Source organism: Helicoverpa armigera, chromosome 14 (assembly GCF_030705265.1).
Source record: "Helicoverpa armigera isolate CAAS_96S chromosome 14, ASM3070526v1, whole genome shotgun sequence".
Taxonomy (NCBI): Eukaryota; Metazoa; Arthropoda; class Insecta; order Lepidoptera; family Noctuidae; genus Helicoverpa; species Helicoverpa armigera.
In genome coordinates, this window is record NC_087133.1 from 3,598,708 (window position 1) to 3,621,058 (window position 22,351).

General features: G+C 36.5%; 5 protein-coding genes across 5 annotated transcripts; 2 read left to right on the plus strand and 3 right to left on the minus strand.

The window, feature by feature from the left end:
- Nucleotides 1-237: 237 nt before the first annotated feature.
- On the minus strand, nucleotides 238-3,353 carry LOC110379876 (acyl-CoA Delta-9 desaturase). The gene is made up of 6 exons (XM_049836923.2): nucleotides 2,631-3,353; nucleotides 2,175-2,305; nucleotides 1,780-1,985; nucleotides 1,492-1,677; nucleotides 1,199-1,394; nucleotides 238-1,112 (listed from the first exon to the last, which is right to left on the minus strand). The coding sequence occupies exons 1-6, from the start codon at nucleotides 2,842-2,844 to the stop codon at nucleotides 885-887; spliced, it is 1,161 nt and encodes a 386-aa protein (XP_049692880.2). The 5' UTR covers nucleotides 2,845-3,353; the 3' UTR covers nucleotides 238-884.
- A 498-nt stretch (nucleotides 3,354-3,851) lies between these two features.
- Nucleotides 3,852-6,289, minus strand: LOC126053823 (acyl-CoA Delta-9 desaturase). The gene is made up of 6 exons (XM_064037942.1): nucleotides 6,019-6,289; nucleotides 5,562-5,692; nucleotides 4,830-5,035; nucleotides 4,542-4,727; nucleotides 4,234-4,429; nucleotides 3,852-4,150 (listed from the first exon to the last, which is right to left on the minus strand). Exons 1-6 carry the CDS (start codon nucleotides 6,230-6,232, stop codon nucleotides 4,004-4,006), a joined length of 1,080 nt encoding a protein of 359 aa, XP_063894012.1. The 5' UTR covers nucleotides 6,233-6,289; the 3' UTR covers nucleotides 3,852-4,003.
- Nucleotides 6,290-7,214: 925 nt separating this feature from the next.
- On the plus strand, nucleotides 7,215-9,847 carry LOC110379839 (acyl-CoA Delta-9 desaturase). The gene is made up of 6 exons (XM_021339653.3): nucleotides 7,215-7,491; nucleotides 7,578-7,708; nucleotides 8,071-8,276; nucleotides 8,353-8,538; nucleotides 8,646-8,841; nucleotides 9,138-9,847. The coding sequence occupies exons 1-6, from the start codon at nucleotides 7,302-7,304 to the stop codon at nucleotides 9,291-9,293; spliced, it is 1,065 nt and encodes a 354-aa protein (XP_021195328.3). The 5' UTR covers nucleotides 7,215-7,301; the 3' UTR covers nucleotides 9,294-9,847.
- Nucleotides 9,848-10,685: 838 nt separating this feature from the next.
- LOC110380342 (acyl-CoA Delta-9 desaturase) lies at nucleotides 10,686-12,589 on the plus strand. Its single transcript, XM_021340299.3, has 6 exons — nucleotides 10,686-10,944; nucleotides 11,021-11,151; nucleotides 11,227-11,432; nucleotides 11,517-11,702; nucleotides 11,789-11,984; nucleotides 12,129-12,589. The coding sequence occupies exons 1-6, from the start codon at nucleotides 10,704-10,706 to the stop codon at nucleotides 12,354-12,356; spliced, it is 1,188 nt and encodes a 395-aa protein (XP_021195974.3). The 5' UTR covers nucleotides 10,686-10,703; the 3' UTR covers nucleotides 12,357-12,589.
- A 970-nt stretch (nucleotides 12,590-13,559) lies between these two features.
- Nucleotides 13,560-21,567, minus strand: LOC110380360 (serine protease hepsin). The gene is made up of 13 exons (XM_064037925.1): nucleotides 21,128-21,567; nucleotides 20,505-20,586; nucleotides 19,526-19,688; nucleotides 18,892-19,097; nucleotides 17,973-18,178; nucleotides 17,743-17,800; nucleotides 17,531-17,646; nucleotides 16,426-16,504; nucleotides 16,007-16,220; nucleotides 15,550-15,755; nucleotides 15,151-15,356; nucleotides 14,888-14,945; nucleotides 13,560-13,719 (listed from the first exon to the last, which is right to left on the minus strand). The coding sequence occupies exons 1-13, from the start codon at nucleotides 21,194-21,196 to the stop codon at nucleotides 13,598-13,600; spliced, it is 1,785 nt and encodes a 594-aa protein (XP_063893995.1). The 5' UTR covers nucleotides 21,197-21,567; the 3' UTR covers nucleotides 13,560-13,597.
- Nucleotides 21,568-22,351: the final 784 nt, after the last annotated feature.

A 22,351-nucleotide genomic window follows, 5' to 3' on the forward strand; every position in this document is an offset into this window, starting at 1 on the left:
TAGTCAGTACAATCACTACTGAGCCAGACGACAACATTTATTTTCTAAAAAATAAAACATACGATTTAAAATACTGTAATATCGAACCTAAGCATGTAAAAGCTATTTATACTCCAATTAAATCTCAAATGAGGGCAGCATTGCCATATTACAAGATAATTTAAAATTAAATATTAGAATACCTACTTCATAATTACTTAGTTATATATCTTTGTAGATCTACGATGGCAGAAATCACACTGACTTTTATACTGCTGATACCGCATCACATACATAAATTATGGAGTCCAAACCCCCACGGTTTATCCAGACCAAACTAAGAAAGATGTGACTTTGTCATTCTTTTACAAGTTTACATAACATAGAAAATACCAATGAAATAATGAGTTAAAACCAAATGCATGCAATATTTATAAATTCCAGTATCAAAGATATGACAAAATTAGGACAAGAACCTTGAATAATTAAGTAGGTACTCGGCTACTTAATTTATTTTAAAATATGCCAAACATTGATACTGCGTGACAATGACAATGATCTAATTTTGTTTCTATTGTTAAAGAAATACTTGTTCAGGTGAATATCTAATGTATATTTCATAAAGTACAAATTAAACAAATGTCTATTATAAAAAAATACAACTAATTATAATCAAAGTCATAATAAAGTAAGTTTAAATCTTCTTATTTGTAAAACAATACTGAGGTACACTATCCGATTCACGTAGAACTTGGGTATATCCTTCAAAGTTAAAATTAGACTCGAACAACTTCTAGCCAATATGAATTGCTCATAATCAGTTTAGCATTTGACCCGGGAAAATTATCGGTCAGTACTGGCATTTCTGTATATAAGGACACCCCATATACACAACTCCCAAAACTCTAAGCGGTACTAGCACTTCTTCTTGATATCTTAAGATTAAGGACATCTTTCTCATGAAAGAGAGGCAGTCCCTCAGGTTTGAGCACAGCGCTCGGGGGCTTCAGCGTAGAGTTGTAAGTGGGGTTGAGCGGGTGTAGCGGCCCCCACGCCGTCACCGCCTTGCGTGTCTCTTCGTCACCCAGCAAGTAGTGACTGCCGTCACCTGTCCTCACTATTCTATTTAGTACCTGTAAGTCAACAAATATAATTTTACTTTTTATGTCACTGACTTAATATCTAATGGTCATAATGAGATATACGTAACACCACGTACCATTTCAGGTGAGGCGGTTTTTAAATCATATGCAAGCCCGATCATGTCAAGAAATTCGATAAAAGTGGCTGAATGGTTAATGAAGTTACTCAGTTCAGCAGCCTTGTAGTCCCAGGGGAAAGCGTGATGATAGTTGTGCCACCCCTCTCCTAATGTCACCACGGATACGAACCACGACTCCACTGGTTGCAGGTTCCTGAAGAAAAATAATAATATACGAGAATAATGAGTATAAAATAGTGTCTCGTATTCTCATTTGAATTTAATCCATATTTTCAATAAAAGGTACTTACTTGTCATATGGTCTGGTCCCATAAAGATGAGCGATACTGTTTACAAACCAAGTGCCGTGTAGTGAATATACGTAACGCAAGAAGTAGCAAACCAGCAGTGAGTTCCACCAATGTTCTCCAAAGAAATGTACTGGTACATACATCGGTATAAATATTGCCAATAGAAGATATAAAGGGTAATAGTATCTGAAACAAAATATACGTAGTCAGAGATTTTCCTAATAATCCCATTATTGAGAAAACTCTAGAGACTTCGCAGGTACATAAAGAAAGGGCAATTTAATGTACTTTTTTTGGAACATGACCATCCAGTCCGATTGCATATCACTCATGTCAATCCTCCGTCCGAGTTCGATGACATAGGGATGCTTCTTGTGCATGAGCCAGCCCATGTGACAGAAGAAGAAGCCGCGCTTGGAGTTGTGCGGGTCACCGTCAGTGTCCGAGTAGCGGTGATGCAGCCGGTGATCACGACACCATATGAACATGCAGTTCTGTAAAATGAAATAGAACCAATGTAGTTGAAGGCAAATGGAGGAGTTTATATTTTATAACCTAACTCATAATTGCAGTGCAGAACCACAATGGTTCGTCGGTATCACAGTAAATATATTTAATTTACCTACTAATAATAACTCTGGCTTAATGACCCGTTTTAACATATAACCATGTGTTCATGTTACCTGTCCAGCTAAAGTCTGCAGAGTGAGCAGTATAGCTCTGCAGAGTGGAGTTGCTTTGAATGTTCGGTGAGTGAAGTATCTGTGAGCTCCAGTTGTAATGCCTTCTGCTCCCAAGTATGTTACAAAAATAGCTGAAAATAATTAGATAATTAGTGGTATTTACATCACCATTATTTATCTGGCCTTTCCACAATTATGTTGGAGTCCGCTCGCAGTTTCAGTGCATGCAGTTGAGTAGCAGTAATTTTACATGGAGCGACCGAATATCTGAACTCCACAACTCAGTTGTCTAAAGAACTTGACATCCGATCGCAGGATTTCTGGCTTTTGAATACCCGTAACTACCACCAAAGGTGTTCTAATAACAGTTGGTAACGTAACTTGCCTTCCGAGGCACTACAATCACGTGTCTTTACTAATGTGCATAAAAATACATAAATTGTGTGCTTTACTCACTCCAAATGAAGGTGTTAATTCCGATTCCTCCAGTCACCAATATTAGCAAACCCCACAGTGCAAGCACGTGTAATATGACAAATCCTATCACATTCTGCCACACAACTGTGTGCTTGTACGAGTAATCCGTCCCTATATTCTTTGCTAAGATTACTCCTTGTTGTTGATTATCCTTAGACAGGAAACTCTCCAGTTTATGAACAGTTTCCGTCATTTTTTAAATCTTCACAATTTTTAATTTTGCTTTGGAGCTCAGGATGCAGCTACTATCTCGATCCCGATCCAGGCACTATTGACGCTCATACGAAATCACAAACCAATTTAAGTAAAATGCACTAAGGCCTATTGTTCATGAAAAGTAATAAATTATATGCAGTGTTGTGTAATTGAATGACAGAACTTGAACTTTCTCACTTGTATGTTAATTAATTACCAAGACTTTTGACATTGCTCGTTGAATGATTTGATTTCATCGTAATTGAGTCACTCGCCCGCAGATCCCAATGAATAAATCATACTATCTGTCTTTTAATTATTCAGTTTCCACCAGATGTCCATTCATTTAATTGCTATTAGTATAGACCTATTATTTAGTTTGATATAGAGAGTGGCTAGATAACAACGCAACAGGACACTTCTAATCCTGCTGAATGATATACAAAAATAAGGATTTAAAACGAGATGGCAATGTCTCATAATCAACAAGATCAGCAAGTAGTACCCACGATAGCAAGGAACATAGGAACCGATTACTCGTACAAACATCAGATAGTGTGGAAGAATGTGATAGGATTTATTATTTTACATTTGTTTGCATCGTGGTGTTGGAGTGAGTACAGCAAGGCTATTTCAGTTTATTATCCATCTACTACATACACGTTTATTATTCAAACAATTAATGTAAATACTTCCAGGTCATTTTTTGGTACGAATTATGCGAGAAGGGATTACTACTAGTGCCTCTTACTCATAAAACATAAAAATAAAAATTAAGTGAAAAAATAACAATCATACCTTAATAATATAGCATCAAAAATGATATCATGATGGATAAAAATCATCAAAATAGGCATTTATATTTACCCCATTACTTTTTAACGAGACAGTACGGGAACAAGGTGATTGTCACATGCCTTCATTATTGTCTGAAAAACGACCACTGAAAGTTTCTCCTTGCAACAGGAACTTAGGGGCTTATGAGGAAAAGAATACATTCTTAATTTCTATACATTGATTATGAACAAACCCGTTTATTAAAGTGCCTAGATCCATACATTTTTTTAAGCTTTGATGTCCCCAAAAATCTTACATGCTCAAAATCTACCGAATAAAAACTTAATTTTTCACAAATCCCAATGAAAGGCGAGCGTATTTTATCGGCCACCGTGCCGCCTTAGCGGCTTGAAGGTGGAATTGTAGGTGGGGTATCGCGGCCCCCTCGCCGTCACTGCTGCGCGCGTCTCTTTATCACCCAGCCTATAGTGACTGCCGTCACCTGTCCTCACTATTCTATTTAGTACCTGTAAGTTAACAAATATAAGTTAACTTCTTATGTCAATGAAATGTTCTTATATGAATGAGACACATATGTTTCACAACTTACCATTTCAGGTGAAGCGGTTTTTAAATCATATGCAAGCCCTATCTTTTCAAGAAATTCGATGAAAGTGGCTGAATGGTTAATGTAGTCACTCAGTTCTGCAGCCTTGTAGTCCCAGGGGAAGGCGTGATGGTAATTGTGCCACCCCTCACCTAATGTCACTATAGATACGAACCACGACTCCACTGGTTGCAGGTTCCTCAACAAAAATAATGCAGAATATAAATTGTAAAACCAAAAATACCGAGTACAAAATAGTTAGTCGTAATCTTATTTGAATTGAATTTTTATTTTCAATAGTTTTTACTTACTTGTCATATGGTCGGGTCCCATAAAGATGAGCGATACTATTTACAAACCAAGTGCCGTGTAGTGAATATACGTAACGTAAGAAGTAGCAAACCAGCAGTGAGTTCCACCAATGTTCTCCAAAGAAATGTACTGGTACATACATCGGTATAAATATTGCCAATAGAAGATATAAAGGGTAATAGTATCTGAAACAAAATATAAGTAGTCAGAGATTTTCCTAATAGTCACATTATTGAGAAAACTCTAGAGACTTCGCAGGTACATAAAGAGAGGGCAATTTAATGTACTTCTTTTGGAACATGACCATCCAGTCAGCCTGCAAGTCTCTCATGTCAATGTTTCGTCCGAGTTCGATGACATAGGGATGCTTCTTGTGCATGAGCCAGCCCATGTGACAGAAGAAGAAGCCGCGCTTGGAGTTGTGCGGGTCAGCGTCAGTGTCCGAGTAGCGGTGGTGCAGTCGGTGATCACGACACCATATGAACATGCAGTTCTGTAAAATGAAATAGTACCTCTGTAGTTGGAGGCAAATGGCAGAATTAAAACATAGACAGCCTTACTACAAAAACATCTGTTGAACACTTGTCTAAAAAAGTGTAACTGCAAAACGGACCTTATTTAAACGTCATAATCTGTCATTTTTTATAAGATTTTGTGGCACGACTGTTAAAATTTAACTCTTAATTGCAGTGGAGAACCACAATAGTTCGGCGTTTTCACAGATAATATAATTCATTGTTTTTAGCCATCAATCCGACTGCCATAATTACCATGTATTTTATTTATTTTATTTTATTTTATTTGGGAAACAAACAGATACATTACACCAAAAAGTCACACAATTTAAACCAAACATAATCCAAAACAGTTTCCACAACATCATTAAAACATTTACGCCGAATCAGAACATTTATGAAACGGATACAAACAAGTTAAAAAAAAATGTATATAATAATAATAAATAGTATAATATAGGTACAATTAATCTATAGAAGTAAACAGCCATGTGTTCATGTTACCTGTCCAGCTAAAGTCTGCATAGTGAGCAGTATAGCTCTGCAGAGTGGAGTTGCTTTGAATGTTCGGTGAGTGAAGTATCTGTGAGCTCCAGTTGTAATGCCTTCTGCTCCCAAGTATGTTACAAAAACAGCTGGAAATAATTAGATAATAAGTGGTATTTACTATCATCATCACTTGTATGGCGCGTTCCCAACCATTTTGGGGTCTACTTCCAGTCTCAGTGGTTGCAGCTGAGTACCAGTATTTTCACATGGGGCGACCGCCTATCTTACCTCCGCCACTCAGTTGCCTAGGCTACCTGACATTCCTTGGCAGAATTTCTGGCTTTTGGCAACCAATAACGACAAACGAAGATGGTCACCGCTGATGATTTAACTCGACTTCCGAAACACAATAATTCCATGTCTCGATTCATGTTTAGAAAAAACACTTTTCTAAATTGTGTGCTTTACTCACTCCAAATGTAGGTGTAAATTCCGATTCCTCCAGTCACAAATATGAGCAAACCCCATAGTGCAAACACGTGTAATATGACAAATCCTATCACATTCTGCCACACAACTTTGTGCTTGTACAAGTAATCGGTCCTTATATTCTTTGCTAAGATTACTTCTTGTTGTTTATTATTTTTACATTGGAAACTTTCCGTCTTAGGACCAGTTTCCAACATTTTTAAATCTTTACTGTTTATATTTGTTAGAGCTCAAGATCATCACTATCCCGATGCACAGGCACTATTGATACTTATACTCAAAAATACAAACCAATTTAAATAAAATGCATTACCGCCTATTGTTTGTGATGAATAATTAGTTATATGAAGTGTTGTGTTATTGGACTTTCTCACTTGTATGTTAATTAATTTGAATTATTGAAAACTGACTGGCAAAACTGCGAATTCGCATCGCATCGCAAATATAAGCAAAATCGCACGAATGCATCGCAAGAACGTCCGATCTGATTCCCATCATGCAATCTTGTGATAGGTCATACTTAGTGGACGCCTCTTTTAAAAGACCTTTAGTCTGCTCTGAAACAGCTTGTTGTTTTTTAAAATCTTACTTTGTTTGGCTGTAAAACACAAAAAAAAAATCCGGCTGTAAAACGAAAAACCATCATGGCTACACCCGGGCGGTTCTACTGTGGATGCCCATTCTACAAAGCTGCCGCAGACCATCAAACTATACAGATTGCTGCTAGTCAGTCAATTAATTAATTAACTAACAACTAATTAATTTCATTTGAAGTTTTTAAGGAGGTGAGAAAATAGGAATGCAAAAAAATATTTAATTCTCAAAGTGGACTCAAAAAAAGATTGCCAGAAATTGCTTGAGAAATGATAAAATCGGGTGCGGAAAAAATACATCAACATCATCAGCATCAAAAGTCATGTTCACATGATTTGTCTTTCCGTAGAATGAAGATCTAATATCCCTTTCAAACGTATTGCTTCAGTTTTATTTCTATATAAAAATGTAAATTCGCTAATGGTAAGAAATCATTATTTATCATTATTATGTTAAATAAATGGGTATCGTTTCGTCAACCAGTGAAAAACTAATCAAGAACGTCATTAGGTATTTTTTTTTTATCTTTTAAATATTCAGTTTCCACGTATTGCTTACGAGTCTAGTTATGTGTGTGTGAACAACAGTTTGATAAAGACAGTGGCTAGGTAGCAAAGCAACAGGACACTTCTAATCCTGCTTAATGAAAATACATTTAGTATTTAAATCGTGATGGCAATGTCTCATAATCAACAAGATCAGCAAGTACCCATGATAGCAAGGAACATAGGAACCGATTACTCGTACAAACACCAAATAGTGTGGAAGAATGTGATAGGATTTATTATTTTACATTTGTTTGCATCGTGGGGTTTGATAGTGCTTTTGACTGGAGGAGTTGGAATAAAAACGTTCATTTGGAGTGAGTACAGCAACGATATTTCAATTTATTATCCATCTATTATTATACACGTTTATCATTCAAAGAATTAATGTAAATACTTCCAGGTTGTTTTTTAGTATACATTATGGGGGAAGGCGTTACTACTGGTGCCCATAGGCTCTTCACTCATAGAACATACAAAGCTACTCCGCTTTGTAAAGCTTTCCTACTCGCCATGCATACTATAGCAGGACAGGTAAATAGTTATTCGTACTTTAAAATTTATTTCAACTTAATATGTAGGTATAGTGATTCCCTTGAAACAACAAGAAATAGATAGGTATATCCAATCGATTGCAAATTCATTCCACAAAGGTTAAAATTACCTACATGTAATGTTCAAGCTACTCTACATATTATAGAACCCGACAATAAGTTAGGTTCTGTTTGACACCTGGAATTGGAATTATATTGCACCATAAAGACACTTCTGAATTCTTCGCATAGAATTTCAATTAAAAAATCACAGCTTAATTTACTTATAGACTTGAACCCTTAAATTAGTGGATTTTGATTTGATTCTCTATTTATATGTTATTACCTACATTACATTGATAGAATTCGATGTTCATATGGTGTCGTGATCACCGGCTGCATCACCGCTACTCGGACACTGACGGTGACCCGCACAACTCCAAGCGCGGCTTCTTCTTCTGTCATATGGGCTGGCTCATGCACAAGAAGCACCCCTATGTCATTGAGCTCGGCAGGACGATTGACATGAGTGACTTACAAGCGGACTGGATGGTCATGTTCCAAAAGAAGTAAATTATAATTCTATCTATTTGTCTAAATATTTTTTGCTTACCCATAACTTTGATGATATATATTTTGTTTCAGATACTACTATCCTTTATATATTCTGCTGGCAATATTTATACCGGTTTATGTACCGGTATATTTCTTTGGAGAACATTGGTGGAACTCACTGCTGATTGCTTACTTCTTACGCTACGTATATTCACTCCATGGCACTTGGCTTGTAAACAGTGTCGCACATCTGTATGGAACCAGGCCATATGACAAGTAAGTGACATTTTGAGTCCCTATATTAAAATGTCTAATAACGTAACCGTACGTCTAGGTACTTTTTGTGGGCTTACAATATATCTTCTTGCATTATTTTTGTTCAGGAACCTGCACCCAGTGGAGTCGTGGTTCGTTTCTGTGATTACATTTGGCGAAGGATGGCACAACTACCATCACGCTTTTCCCTGGGACTACAAGGCTGCTGAACTGAGTAACTTCATTAACCATTCAGCCACTTTCATCGAATTTCTTGAAAAGATCGGGCTTGCATACGATTTGAAGACCGCTTCGCCTGAAATGGTTAGTTGTATAACGAATAATATTGATCTTATTATAGCACTAGCTCCTGCCCGCGGCTTCGCTCGCGTCAAGTTCGGTCATATCGCGTTTCCCAGAGAACTTTTCAAAAGTCCGGGATAAAAACTATCCTGTTCTTTCTCAAGGTCAACTCTATATCAAAATCTTTATCAAATTCAGTGGTTTGGATGTGAAAGCGTAACAGACAAACAGACAGACAGAGTTACTTTCGCATTTATAATATTAGTAGGAAAGTCGGGATGTCAGTGACAGAAAAGTAAACCTATGTTCATTTACAGGTATCTAATAGAATAGTGAGGACCGGTGACGGCAGTCACTACAGGCTGGGTGACGAAGAGTCGCGCGCGGCGGTGACGGCGTGGGGGCCGCTACACCCGCTCAACCCCACTTACAACTCCACGCTCAAACCGCCAGAGGACAAGCTCAAACCTTAAAATTAGCAACTTTCTATAAAATTATGGGATAGAAAAATAATATCCTATGTCTAGTCAACAACGTTTATGATCCTTTATGTTCGTATTTTTCTTCATATTTGATGTTTTTTTTTTAATGACTGTATACGTGGAAAACAGATGAATGAATTAAGACATTCCACAAATTAGGGCAAACAAAAATAATATGTTTGTAATATTAATATATGGAGAACGATTTCAAAGACAAAGATCTCTTATACATTTTGTGTAAATAAAGCCCTAATTAGGTCAATCATTCTTTACCTGTTTCTCGTTAACTATTAGGTTCACCATAAGCAGGATCAACTTGAAAGAGAGGAACAAAAATTGCACGTATTCAAAAAACAGACACAAGTAGACAAACACTAATCAATGAGATCTCACTTTACAATGACCTATTGAATGCACCAACTCTTGTCAAATGAATACTAGCTAAAATAGAATAGAATACTTACAATAGAACAAACACTGATGAAGTTCAAGTGTGGGTCAAATTAGTGCTTGTTTGGTTTCACCTTACGTCACCAAAGAAAAAGTTTGCAAACTTTTTTGTTGTACATATTATTACTGTATATCATAAAGTAAAAGGAAAAAAAGCAACGTGTTAATGTTACATTCATTAATATCTTTATGAATATTATTTTGTATGTCTCGACCAGACCACGGGACTACAAAGTCCCGGATTTTTGGAAAGCGAACGTGGGGCTGAAGCCCTTTTGAGAAAACTTTAATGAAATGGTGACACAAACATTAATATTATTATAATTAATTAATTACATTGTCTGTCCGTTTGTCGAGCTTATGCCCATGAATATAAATATGTACGTTTTGCATATTATGCATAATGTTTTCATTTGCCTAGTCTTTTCGCTACTATGTCAGGGTCGGCTTCCATCAAACCAGATACACCTGATACCCGACGTTTTACATGGGGCGATTGCTTAAGTATCTGACTTCCTCAACTCAGTCTAGGCAACCCGATATCCCTTAAGACTGGTTATCAGAACTTCTTGCTTCCGAATACCTGTAACTACTACCAAAGATATTCAAATGATAGCCGGGACTGACCAGTTTATCCTTCCATAACATCTTCTAAAACACTCATCTAAAGAACTCATCATGATGGGATGGTCACTCATCCACGAACCGACCGCGCCAAGCTTAATATGCATAATGTTCTAAAGAAATAAAATGCTTCTGAAAATAACAAAGACCGAATTAATTCGTTATTCACTATTCCATCATAGAACCCTAGAAATGTTAATTTGATTTTGCATACAAAGACATTTGGTTGCTCAAGCATCATTGTTATTGTTTTATCTGTTCTCTTATAAGGATCGATTCTTTACATGTTTTATCAGTATTAGATTAGAGAGCTCGAGTGAACCTAAAATGACTGCAGCAAATATGGAGACCAAAACTCCTACCACGAAAGCCAAAGACTTTAAAGGGTTCAGTAAAACTGATAGCTCAAGGGAGTTTAATATACCTAAAGTAATAGGAACAGATTACTCGTACAAACATACAATTGTTTGGAAAAATGCCATCGGTTTTCTGATAATGCATCTTCTTGCACTTTGGGGTGTCATCCTTGCCTTTACAGGCTTTTTTCAATGGCGGACTATATTATGGAGTAAGTAAATATCCTTGATAACTTTTTATTGGCAATTTAAGAATAATTATGTAATCGAGTCTTTCAATGTTTTCAGCTATTATTATGGCTTATACAGCTACGGAAGGAGTCACAATTGGAGCACACCGTTATTACACTCATAAATCTTTTAAAGCAACTCCATTTCTAAGGGCTGTATTACTTATTGCACAGACCATGGCTGGACAGGTAAATATTATCTGATCTTTATGCATATGGCTTGTGCGGCACACTAATATTCATGTTTGATTTTGTTGTCAATAGAATTCGATGTTCATATGGTGTCGTGATCACCGCCTACACCACCGCTACGCGGACACTGACGGCGACCCGCACAACTCCAAGCGCGGCTTCTTCTTCTGTCATATTGGCTGGCTCATGCACAAGAAACATCCTTACGTCATCGAGCTCGGCAGAAGAATCGACATGAGTGATTTACAGGCCGACTGGATGGTCATGTTTCAGAAAAAGTAAATAAAATGTTTCACTAACGATGTTCATTCCTATTGATTCATTCAATTGTCTAAATTGTGTAACAATTGTTTCTTTTTCAGATACTATTATTACCTCTACTTTATATTTGCCTTCTTATTGCCTGTGGCGGTTCCAGTGTATTACTTCGGGGAACCCCTATTTGAAGCGATATTACTCTGTTATTTTTCTCGATACATTTTACAACTGAATGGAACCTGGACTGTTAACAGTTTCGCTCACCTGTATGGGACAAGGCCTTACGACCAGTTAGTGTAACTTTGCTTTTATCATTTTATTTCATTACTGTCGAATGACAAAATACTGAACGTGTTTTTTTTTATATAATTTACAGAACTTTGCAGCCTGTCGAATCGTGGTTTGTATCGATGATAAGTCTAGGGGAAGGTTGGCACAACTACCACCACGCTTTCCCTTGGGACTACAAAGCCGCCGAACTGACGATGCATTTCAACCAGTCGGCGAGTATCATACGGTTTTTTGAAAAGATCGGCTTAGCCTACGATTTGAAAACTGCATCACCTGAAGTGGTAAGCTGTATTTGCACATACATCAATAATTATGTTTTTTTGTCGCTTTACTTCTTTATGGAACCTGACGCTTTATTAACACCCAGTGAAAAAGTTACTGGAATATGCATCATGTACTTCATCTGTTATTTGTATCATGTACAGGTGGACAACAGAATAATAAGGATAGGTGACGGCAGTCACTTCAGGCTGGGTGACGAGGAGACACGCAAGGCGGTGACGGCGTGGGGGCCGCTACACCCGCTCAACCCCACTTACACCACCACGCTACAGCCGCCGAGCGCCGTGCTCAAACCTGAGGGACTGCCGCTCTTCCATGAGAAAGACGTTCTTAACCTTAATGTCACAAAAGATAACTCTAGACGTGGTTAGACTGTTAGACTGTTAGAGCAATCGAATCGTATTGCGCAAATTGTGTTTTTCTTAGTCAATGGAGAATTAGATGAATTTATTTTAGAAAACAACTGTTGACTTCGTCTCAATAGTTTTCTTTATGCTGAAGAATTAGCTCAGAAGGACAAGAGATTACATATGTCTTTCGGAGCTTAAGTTTAGTTTCTAAGATTAGATAATAGGATAGAATTCGCTTTTATTAATGTAGTCATGCTGAATGATAGATGTGTGTAAAGATATTAATTTCAATAAATATACCTTAATCTTCATAAGTGGTTGTTTCTTTATGATATTTTTTTTCCTTTTACTTGGTTGAATTTCGATTTAGTGCATTAAGCTCCTCATTTCAATAACAGCATAATTAAGTTAATTTTAAAAGAAATCTTTTAAAAGATTTCTTTTAATTAATTTTATTTAGTTAATTTTAAAAGAAATCTTTTAAAAGATTTCTTTTAAAATTAACTTAATTATGCTGTTATTGAAATGAGGAGCTTAATGCACTAAATCGAAATGACAAAATGTGGATGTTGATGAACTGGAGTTTATGACATAATTATTTATATTGTATTATAATACCCGACGCAAACAATGAAAATATGTATCTCAACTTCCTCCTTGACAATTTTTTTTACATATTTAATATAATAAGTATTTACTGTCTAGTTGTCGCAAGTGCGGCTGCTGAGCACGAGGTCTCGGGTTCGATTCCCGAGTCGGGCCGAAATCACTTTGTGGGTTTTAGAAGACTTTCACAAAGCAGCCCGGAGCCTGGAAGTCGGTGATTGATACACCCGTGCATCGGAGAGCACGTAAATGTTGGTCCTGCGCCTGATCTCTTTCCGGTCGTGTCGGATTGCCGTCCCATCGGGTTATGAGAGTGAAGGAATAGTGAGTGCACCTGTGTCTGCGCAAATGCTTGTGCACTATAATATATCCTGCGCAGTTGGTTAATCTCCTTACATGAGAACAGCCGCTGTAGCCGATAATCGGCTAGGAGGACATCATCATCATTTTGGAGAATAAGGAAGCATAATTTTTACTTTCCGGTTGGTTGTTACTTTTATGGGTGAACTTTTGAGAGGTTAGAAGGTAATATAAGGTTTACAATATAAATATTTTTTCAAGCATTTTTGTAGGTAAAAAAACTTTACCAAAATATAAATATTTATTAAATAAAAAATCTTCAAAATATATAAGTTCTGGCAAATATACTATCTTGCTTAGGCAGCACAAAAGCATCCAGTGTTAGCAAACTTCCGTATCCAGTCAAGATACTTGGTCACCCTCGTGTAAACACCGGGGTAGCCTGGCCGACCGCAGCCTATGCCCCATGACACCACACCTGAAATAATAAAACTTAGACTTAGACTAAGCAAATCATAACCTCATAAATGTTGAATTAATTATATACTGCATATAGAGGGGAATTCTGCCATTGCGAAAAAATGTGTCGGCTAGAATATCTTTGCGCACAAAGCAATTATGGTTAAACGCTAGCACACTATTTTATGGAATAAATAACTCATAATTTTAATTACTAAATTATTAAAATGTTTTCAGTCTGATTTTTAAAATAATACAAAGTGTCATAACATGAAAATCAGAGTGAATTTCTAATACACATTTTTTATTACCCGAATCACTAATATACATGGGTCTTCAGTTTTTTTGTTATTATGAAGTCAAACAGGGTGCTAACACACCATGCGACTTTTCATCAAAAATACTTAAAATGTTTTCCTTCACTCTCATTTACGCCCGATAGGCGGATGAAGAATGATGTTAGACGTATCAACTTAAGAAATGGCATGTAACGAAACCATAGCGCGATTCAGAGGGTAACAACGCCATCTATCGAGCCAGTGTGTAAACTTAGAATATACTAACCTTTGTAATGGAATCTAAAGTAACTAATTTAACCATCATCAAAGTATCGTAACTTCATGAAAATTGACTCTATAATATGGAACTGTCGAACTGACCTGATGATGAATGATGCCGGAGGATAGGCAAGGGCATTCTATGTATGATGGAATTTCGTATCCTAGCCGTATTTGGATTTGTTAGAATGGTATTGTAATGGACTTGGACCGTGCTTTTTTCTTGTTTTTTTTTATTAAGTTATTCCTTATTGAGTCTGGGGAAAGAAGCTGAATTTTGAAACGATTATTGAACAAGTTTTAAAAATCGTTCTGACATGACGTGCGGTGCGTTCACTTATAAAATCTACCTGTTCCTTTATTCATCATGAAGTCAAACAGGTGTGATCACCATGTGACTATTCTTCAAAAATACTTAAGATGTTTTCCTTCACCATAAAATGGTGTTCAGTATGTGCCACTGTTAAGCTAACCTCTTATAATATTTCGTGTAACGAAACCATAGCGCGATTCAGAAGGTAACAACGCCATCTATCGAGCCAGGGTGTAAACTTAGAAATGTAAGTAAATGTTATGGAATCTAAAAGGTAACTAATACATCATAAAATAAAGTGCATTTTACGTACTTACCTAATTGTTCATGTCGTTTGTCATTTCTCTCAGCTGACAGAGGGCCCCCACTATCACCCTGAAAAACAAAAGGATCATCATCTTACGAGCCTTTTTCCCAACTATGTTGGGGTCGGCTTCCTGTCGAACATTATTGTGTAGATTTTCACCCTCCCTCATCTGGTGGTTTGCAGTTGCTTACACTAAACTATGACTTTAGAACAAAAAATCATATGCGTTATTTTGGCACTAAAGAATAAAGCTATGTAAGTTGATCTTATAACCTGACAAGTATCCTTCATTCCTGTTTTCGGGTCTCCAGCGCAGAGCATGCCATCTCCGATCATGGTAGGAGTATAGTTCGCATTCTTGCAAGCCTCGTTGCTAAGAATCGGGAGTTCCACTTCCTGCAGGTAGCAAGAGTGGTTCTTACCCTCACCTACGGTGCCCCAACCAGCTGCTATTGCGTTCACACCCGCATATGTTGCGTCTGAAATAATAAGTTACATATCATGGTCATCTTAGATGATTACTTTGAGGAGAAATACCATGTCAGAGTCGACCATCTAACAGGGAGAATCCACAGACCGAAAGCGTGATAAAACCATGTTTGCTTAACGGACAATGCGAGAAACTTCAGAGAAATACAGAAAAACTTCTGTAAAAGGGCTAGCGTCACCTACCATCATTTTTCGGCAAACACACAGGTTTGACAGTATCCGTTATAATTACTGGCCTGTGCAGCCTCAGCACAGCAACATCATCCTTGAAGTTCGAGAAGCTGAAGTTATGAGCCACCATTTTAATGACGTAACGGATCACCGGGGGATGAGTCGTGTTGCAGCGGTCGTGCTCGCCCAGAGTCACTTTTATCATGAACCACATGAACCTAGAATATTAAAATTACAATTTATTTGTGAATATGAGACCAATTATGTCCCTGTTATGTTGCCTTAGCATGAAGGGAAGTTAAGGATAATTTCACAAGCTGAAGATGAAATATATTTCCTCAGGTAGTTTATTTTATTGAAAATGATCTTTATTTTTATTTTTATGGATAACTAAGAGATTATAGGTAGTTGATAGCTTATAAAAATTGAATTTCATAAGATGCAAAGGAGGTAACAAGTTTCGACTCACGATGTAACACAATGCGCAGCAGTGAGCACAAATCTGTCATTGATGAGCGAACCTCCGCAATAGAACTTGTTATGCAGTGATAGACGCGCCACCCAGGGGAACTCGTTCACTGCAGTCTCCACCCCGCCCACTATCCGGGAAGCCTCGTTGCGTTCACCACAACCTACCAACATTAAAAGCAGAATATTTCTTGCTACAACATTTTTGAAGCACGCTGTGAAAGACTGTCCATTTGGGATTTAAAATATTTCGAGAACTATCAATTCAGCTTATCAGTATAACAATAATTAAGTTCATCAGGGGCGGATCCAGCCTTTAAATTAGAAAAAGCCACTGCAGTTCATCGTTTCCATATCAGCAGTATGCACTTTGTCCCTAATACGATACGACGAGATAATACAGTATTAATCAGTACTTACGGCAGTTACACTTCTGTACATACTCAACGGCTTCAGGCACTGGCTCCGTTGTAGATTCTGTGTCATTTTCTGCTCCCACCTTGAAATTATTTAATATTCGTATACTTGAATCTTGTGTCTTTGAATGTCTTTGAATGTCTCAATTTAAGTTTAAGTCTTCTATGATCAAATCACCTATTAAAACAGTAACAATAGGTAATTCCCAATTTTACACTTACCACAAATGATACGCACACACAAATGATTATAACTGTTACAATCTTCCACATCGTTAATTAATTATTTAACTTTTTCCTAATTTATATTTCGCACAAATATTTGTAAAAGCCGGCTAGACGTGCAGATCCCACAACGGGATGCTGTGGACAGGAATGGGGACGTTGCACTCCATCGAACTAGCGCCATAAACTTGAACTTGCACCATTCAATGTATACGAAACATCTACATCGTACAGGTATAGAGATTTAATCTAAAATGTTACACTACAACATAGGATACATTGCGCTGTAGCTTCAGAAAACCTTCAGATATAATCTGACTGAAGAAGCAACGGATTTGGAAACTGGCAATGTTTTCGCTAAAGCAGCTTTTGGATTCAAAATCCCAGGTCAGATAATATCTTCATATAAACATTGCATCAATACAAGCAAAGTATAATAAGACTGTCCCGTTACCTTCTCAAACGTATCATACTAAAATATGACGTCATCAAGACATAATACAATAGCTCCAACAAAAAGAAACAAAAAACTGAGTCAATAAAGAACCGTTGTCATAACATCTGAGTTATAATTAAGTAGGTAAATATTCCAATAGGATTTGGATATTAGCGATCTAAAACGAACACTTGATAAAGCGGAACAAACTGATTTATGGCCGTAACAGTTTAATGAAGATAATTAAGAAAGTTAATATATTAGTGAAACTGCATTTTTAATTAAAATAAAATTGTTTATTGCATTTTTCTTATCGTCTGACCGAGAGCAATGTAGGTAAACAGCGAGGTTTGAGATAGGTTTACTTATCTCTCGCTTGATCATTTCTTGATCCTCCATAAAAAATCCTTTCGTGTACATATTTTGATTTGAAAATCAATACTCAGTATTTGCAGTAACAGCCTTCCTGGGTGTTATCTCTGATCCAATCTAAGAATTTTGTTACTCTTGTGTAAACTCCCGGATATCCTTTCCTTGCGCATCCAAATCCCCATGAAACTATCCCTAAAACGAGAAAGGATTATTTTAAACATTGATTCACCTGCTTAAATAGTGGAAGTCAAATATTTGTTTAACAATTTTCTCAAGCTAATAAGTTACCTATTAGATCATACATGTGTTCCTCATTTTCTGCAATCAGTGGACCTCCACTGTCACCCTGAAAACAACAAGAATAATAATTTCAATCAGTACCAGAAGAACGAAAATGTTCATTTGAAAGATTAACACAGTTACTGAATTTATACGTTCAGAAGCTACGGCACACGTTCCTTAAGGCCTCTAGTATGAAAAGGCAGTAAGATTTAATTGATATGGGTTCTCAAACTCACAGTGCAAGCATCTTTATGAGCCGTCTCCGGGAAACCAGCACACATCATGACATCTTTAATCTTGGAGGCATTATAGTTGGTGTTTCGACAGGCCTCATTGCTCAGTACTGGCAACTCTGCCTCACGGACGGTGCAAGACCACTGGCCAGTCTCGTTCATGGCTCCCCACCCAGCTACTAATGCTGTTGTTCCAGTATATAATGTATCTAAAATAGAAGAGTAAGGATGAGTTTGTAGAAAGAAGATGTGATTATGTACTAATATAAGCAAAGTTTGAAATTAGGTACAGGTTGTCTCTTGCGTGCAAAAACTGCAGCCTCTCTTATACCGCAAAATTCAACAAAAAACGACCAACCAAATCCCATTTCGTACAAAGATTACACATCGTAAAATTTTGGAATATTCCAAATTATTCCATTAACGTCAGCGCTTTATTACAAGCTTAATTTATATATGCCCTTAACCGTTGTACAATTATTACACATTGTAAAATCAGGGGATAATATTATTGAAGTGCTCGAAAAAGAAGTCATAAAAGAAGAAAAGGCTTTCGAGGAATAAATGTGTATTAAGCTATAAAAATATCTGGATTGGACCCTTTACATATTAGCAATAAAACTGGACTCTTGAAATTAACAGTGCAGTCAGTCAGAGTTATTATTAACTGACTGAAAATTAAATGTAGGCATTTTAATTATATATCAACCAAATTGATTGCAATCGAATTTGTAAATATGTTATGTAACATATTATGTAACCGAGGAGTAGGTATAAATATCTATATTCCTTCAGCAAAGACTCAGCCATTAAATTAATAATTTATTTTCGGTTAACTGCTTAACTGCATTATTCTGTCAGATCTTTTATGGCCTCAAGAAAGAGTGGACCTATAATTTTGCCAGAAAATTAATCAACTCACCATCATTTTTAGGCAAACACACGGGCCTGATAGCGTGTGTATACTCAACTCGCTTGTTGAGCATCAGCAGAGCTATGTCATTGCTCAGATCGGTCAGTGTGAAGCTGTGGGCGATCACCTTTACGACGTACCGAGTCTCGGCAAACTTAGTTTTGTCGCAGCGATCATGTTCGCCGAATTTCACTCGGAACATGAACCACATGAAACTGAAAGCCAATACGTTAGATAAAAATGGTCCAAAAAATAATGTTCCAGGAATAAGTTAAGAATCTTTCACATACAGCAGATAACTATCGATTTCTTGTCAGAATTGTAAAGTTAAGTTTAGATTTTTATATTCAAAAGGAAGTCGGTGTTCTACATAACAAAATCGTCTGTTTATTTTTACAAATGCGATTTCCTAAATGGTCGTAAGAAGTAGCTATCGGAATTAATTTGCAATATTTTACAACGGTATCTTGCGTGTAACTGTTCCAAATCAAATTAGTGTTTTGATACAGTTCTATAATACAAATAAACAAACGCTAATCTACTTTCCGCGTCAACTAATATACAGATAAATAAATAAAGGAAATAAAGTATTGGGGCATGTAATTTCAACTTGGACAAGCTGTACCTGTATTTTGTAACTTACCCTTTCATACAATGAGCAGCAGAGATGACAAACTTGTCGTTAATGAGCGAGGCAGCGCATCCGAACGATTTCTCGTATATGAGTCGTCCCAGCCACGGGAACGCGTTGACATCGGACTCCATACCGCCCACCACTCGGGGCTCCTCGTTGCGCTCTCCACAGGCTTATGGAAAAATGGTAGGTTATTCTAGATTCTAACAAGGAGGAAAGAACACTTAGGTATGTATATATAAAGCATATAGGTAAACTACAAATTGAATCGTTTAAGTTACTTTGAAACTAACTGCTTTAGATACTCAAGTTGGTATATGTATAAACCTAAAACAGTACATTGGCGATTGCAGATACTACTGACCAGAATACCAATATCAATCCAGATTTTTTTGCTGTAACCAATCGCAATCACTATAATATCTCATCAAAATCATACATATTTATGTACCATGTCCATGTATCATGTCCGTAGGTAGACAAGTTCAATAACTTTTGTCTTAATCTGAAGTACCTTCACTTCAGATATCACAACTTCAAACATGAAACGGTTACTTGAAGTGTTTACTTTAATACTTTAGTGTTTGCAACGTAAGATAATCTTTACTTTAAACTTGACGGCTCTTGGGAATACTAAAGTGTGAAGATTTTTAACTTTGATATGACTTTTGAGAAAACACTTATAATATACGAAAGAGATACACGAGATTATGATGAAGGATATTTTAATTTGATTTCCTCCGTTAACGTGAAAAAATAAACCTAGAAAAATATATCAGTTTTTAATAGAGAAAAGGTACCTATTTGATTCACTATGTAAAAACGTGCGTATTGCAAGAAAATCGTTAATTCCAGAGCATATATTGGAAGTCAAGTGTAAAAGTTTAAAATTATTATGCAGGTGGTGTGTATAACTTTGCCCTCTATTAACTGAGCTTAACGTAGTATATTTAAAGTATCGCGTATCGTAATATAGTATTTAACTTACCACAGTCTTCACACGGGGAGAGCTCCCTTTTGACATAGTGTGAAGGTCCACGGAAAGAGTCCTCGGAAATCACGAGGTCGTCCTGATATGAACATAATGTAATTATAGGTCTAGTTTTTCTTATTTTACGATTTTTTCTATGTAAAAAAACAGTCTTATTAATATAGTTCCTAGAACTGAAAACATATTAGTAATATGTAATTCTAGAAGGAAGAATTAGTAGGTTAGTCGGGTTTTAGAATAGTCATAAATTCTGTTCATTAACACGGTTTTATATTTTTATTATGATTCGCTGCGTGTAAACGGTGAGGTACCGGTATCAAAATAATAAATGCTATTCACTGTAGAGGCGTGTAATGTAAACCAATTCACACAAAATAAATAGGTAATTTAAATATTTAATTAAATAACGTAATGACCTATTAAATTAAAAAATCTGTCTCAAGTTTAGGACTTCCCACATTTAAATATTTATGTAGATATATTTACAATGAATCACTTTATCGCTACTTAGCATGCGTACCGCAAAATATGTAAATCAAGGCAGACTGTTACCTATTTACAAAAAGTCGTAACACCGTTGAAAGAAGATAAATATTGTGAAGAACAGTTAGTCAACCTACCTTATTTAGGCTGAGCGGTGAACTGCTTGACAATACACTTATAAAACAAAATATATAACACCACAACATCGCGACACTCCGATATAATTTAAATTAAAACAAACACAATTTAACTGAACTCCGTAACTTAAATATTGAACTTTCTTTAGAAAGTTGCATGTGCTTAGGGTTCAATGTTTTTGATACACTAAGTCATGTCTTCGATCTCAACGCACTTTATGGGTACAGAGACTTTAAAATGTTGCAGCGACGCATCCGAAATTAAACTAACAGTTCAATTTTTAATACTCGCGCTAAAGCTTTGGACCGCTGTCCGTTACTTGCCACTCGTCATGTTCGAGTAGCGAGTCTTCTGTAAAATTGTTATAATACTTTGGAGCTTTCGTTAATATTCTAATGATCATATGCGTCATTTTAGCGTTCCGAGGGCTGTGCGAATGAGCGCTTTATTTGGCAATGACCTCCGCGGTCATTCACACCGCTCAGCGGTAACACTCGAGTTTGAGTACAATTTCGGCCTTATTAACTGCACGACAAGGGCGTAATTACCTGTAAAATTTTTGGATGCAATTATACCGCAATCAGTTTCTTCGCATCAATATTACTGCTTCAATTATTATGTGCATCTTTAAGAGGGCTGAGTCTTAATTACCACGACGAAATTAAATGACCCCTGAATAAATTATGTTGCCTTAATTATTTGTATTAAAAGGAAATAAGGCCTGTTGTGTCGTTGACATTTGGCTGCAACATTTTGTACTTTACAAGACCTCTTATACTTCCTTACATAATTTTTAAAGACTTGTTGCATTTGTTTGTGAAAAATTGGAAGCACGTAATTTGGTACCTACCTACCATTTAACTTATTAACTCGATTAACGTTTCCATAAAGGTACAAGTTACATAAGTTAAACCCTGGTCAAAATCCTTTCACTTACGTAGGTATTCAGTTAACAAAACATTTAGTAATGATTCTCGAAAGACCACTTTGTACATACCTACTGCCTCTCACATGTCCAGAAAATAATTTTTGTCAAGCCACCATTCACCACAAAATTAAGTGAACGTCTCAGTTTTAAATAAACTTTAACAGCAACTAACTGTATTCCAATATTGATATAGTCGCGCTAGGATAAGGCCGTGTTCTCCTAACCTGCTGTAGTTGTTCCTGACCTAATAGGTCAAGAGTCTAGTGAAAGTACGTTTCACGAGCAAAGCGAATAA

Coding starts and splice junctions, on each gene's coding strand:
- LOC110380342 (XM_021340299.3), top strand. CDS start 10,704: ATGACTGCAGCAAATATGGAGACCAAAACTCCTACCACGAAAGCCAAA. Junction 11,152..11,226: donor CACAGACCATGGCTGGACAG/GTAAATATTATC, acceptor TGTTGTCAATAG/AATTCGATGTTCATATGGTG. Junction 11,985..12,128: donor AAACTGCATCACCTGAAGTG/GTAAGCTGTATT, acceptor TATCATGTACAG/GTGGACAACAGAATAATAAG.
- LOC126053823 (XM_064037942.1), bottom strand. CDS start 6,232: ATGTTGGAAACTGGTCCTAAGACGGAAAGTTTCCAATGTAAAAATAAT. Junction 5,693..6,018: donor AATTTACACCTACATTTGGA/GTGAGTAAAGCA, acceptor AATTATTTCCAG/CTGTTTTTGTAACATACTTG. Junction 4,430..4,541: donor GGGACCCGACCATATGACAA/GTAAGTAAAAAC, acceptor ATTTTTGTTGAG/GAACCTGCAACCAGTGGAGT.
- LOC110379876 (XM_049836923.2), bottom strand. CDS start 2,844: ATGACGGAAACTGTTCATAAACTGGAGAGTTTCCTGTCTAAGGATAAT. Junction 1,986..2,174: donor TGCAGACTTTAGCTGGACAG/GTAACATGAACA, acceptor TTCATTTTACAG/AACTGCATGTTCATATGGTG. Junction 1,395..1,491: donor GGGACCAGACCATATGACAA/GTAAGTACCTTT, acceptor ATTTTTCTTCAG/GAACCTGCAACCAGTGGAGT.
- LOC110380360 (XM_064037925.1), bottom strand. CDS start 21,196: ATGTTGTGGTGTTATATATTTTGTTTTATAAGTGTATTGTCAAGCAGT. Junction 19,689..20,504: donor CTCCCCGTGTGAAGACTGTG/GTAAGTTAAATA, acceptor TTTTTCCATAAG/CCTGTGGAGAGCGCAACGAG. Junction 15,756..16,006: donor GCTGCGCATTGTGTTACATC/GTGAGTCGAAAC, acceptor TTAATATTCTAG/GTTCATGTGGTTCATGATAA.
- LOC110379839 (XM_021339653.3), top strand. CDS start 7,302: ATGGCAATGTCTCATAATCAACAAGATCAGCAAGTACCCATGATAGCA. Junction 7,709..8,070: donor TGCATACTATAGCAGGACAG/GTAAATAGTTAT, acceptor TTACATTGATAG/AATTCGATGTTCATATGGTG. Junction 8,539..8,645: donor GGAACCAGGCCATATGACAA/GTAAGTGACATT, acceptor ATTTTTGTTCAG/GAACCTGCACCCAGTGGAGT.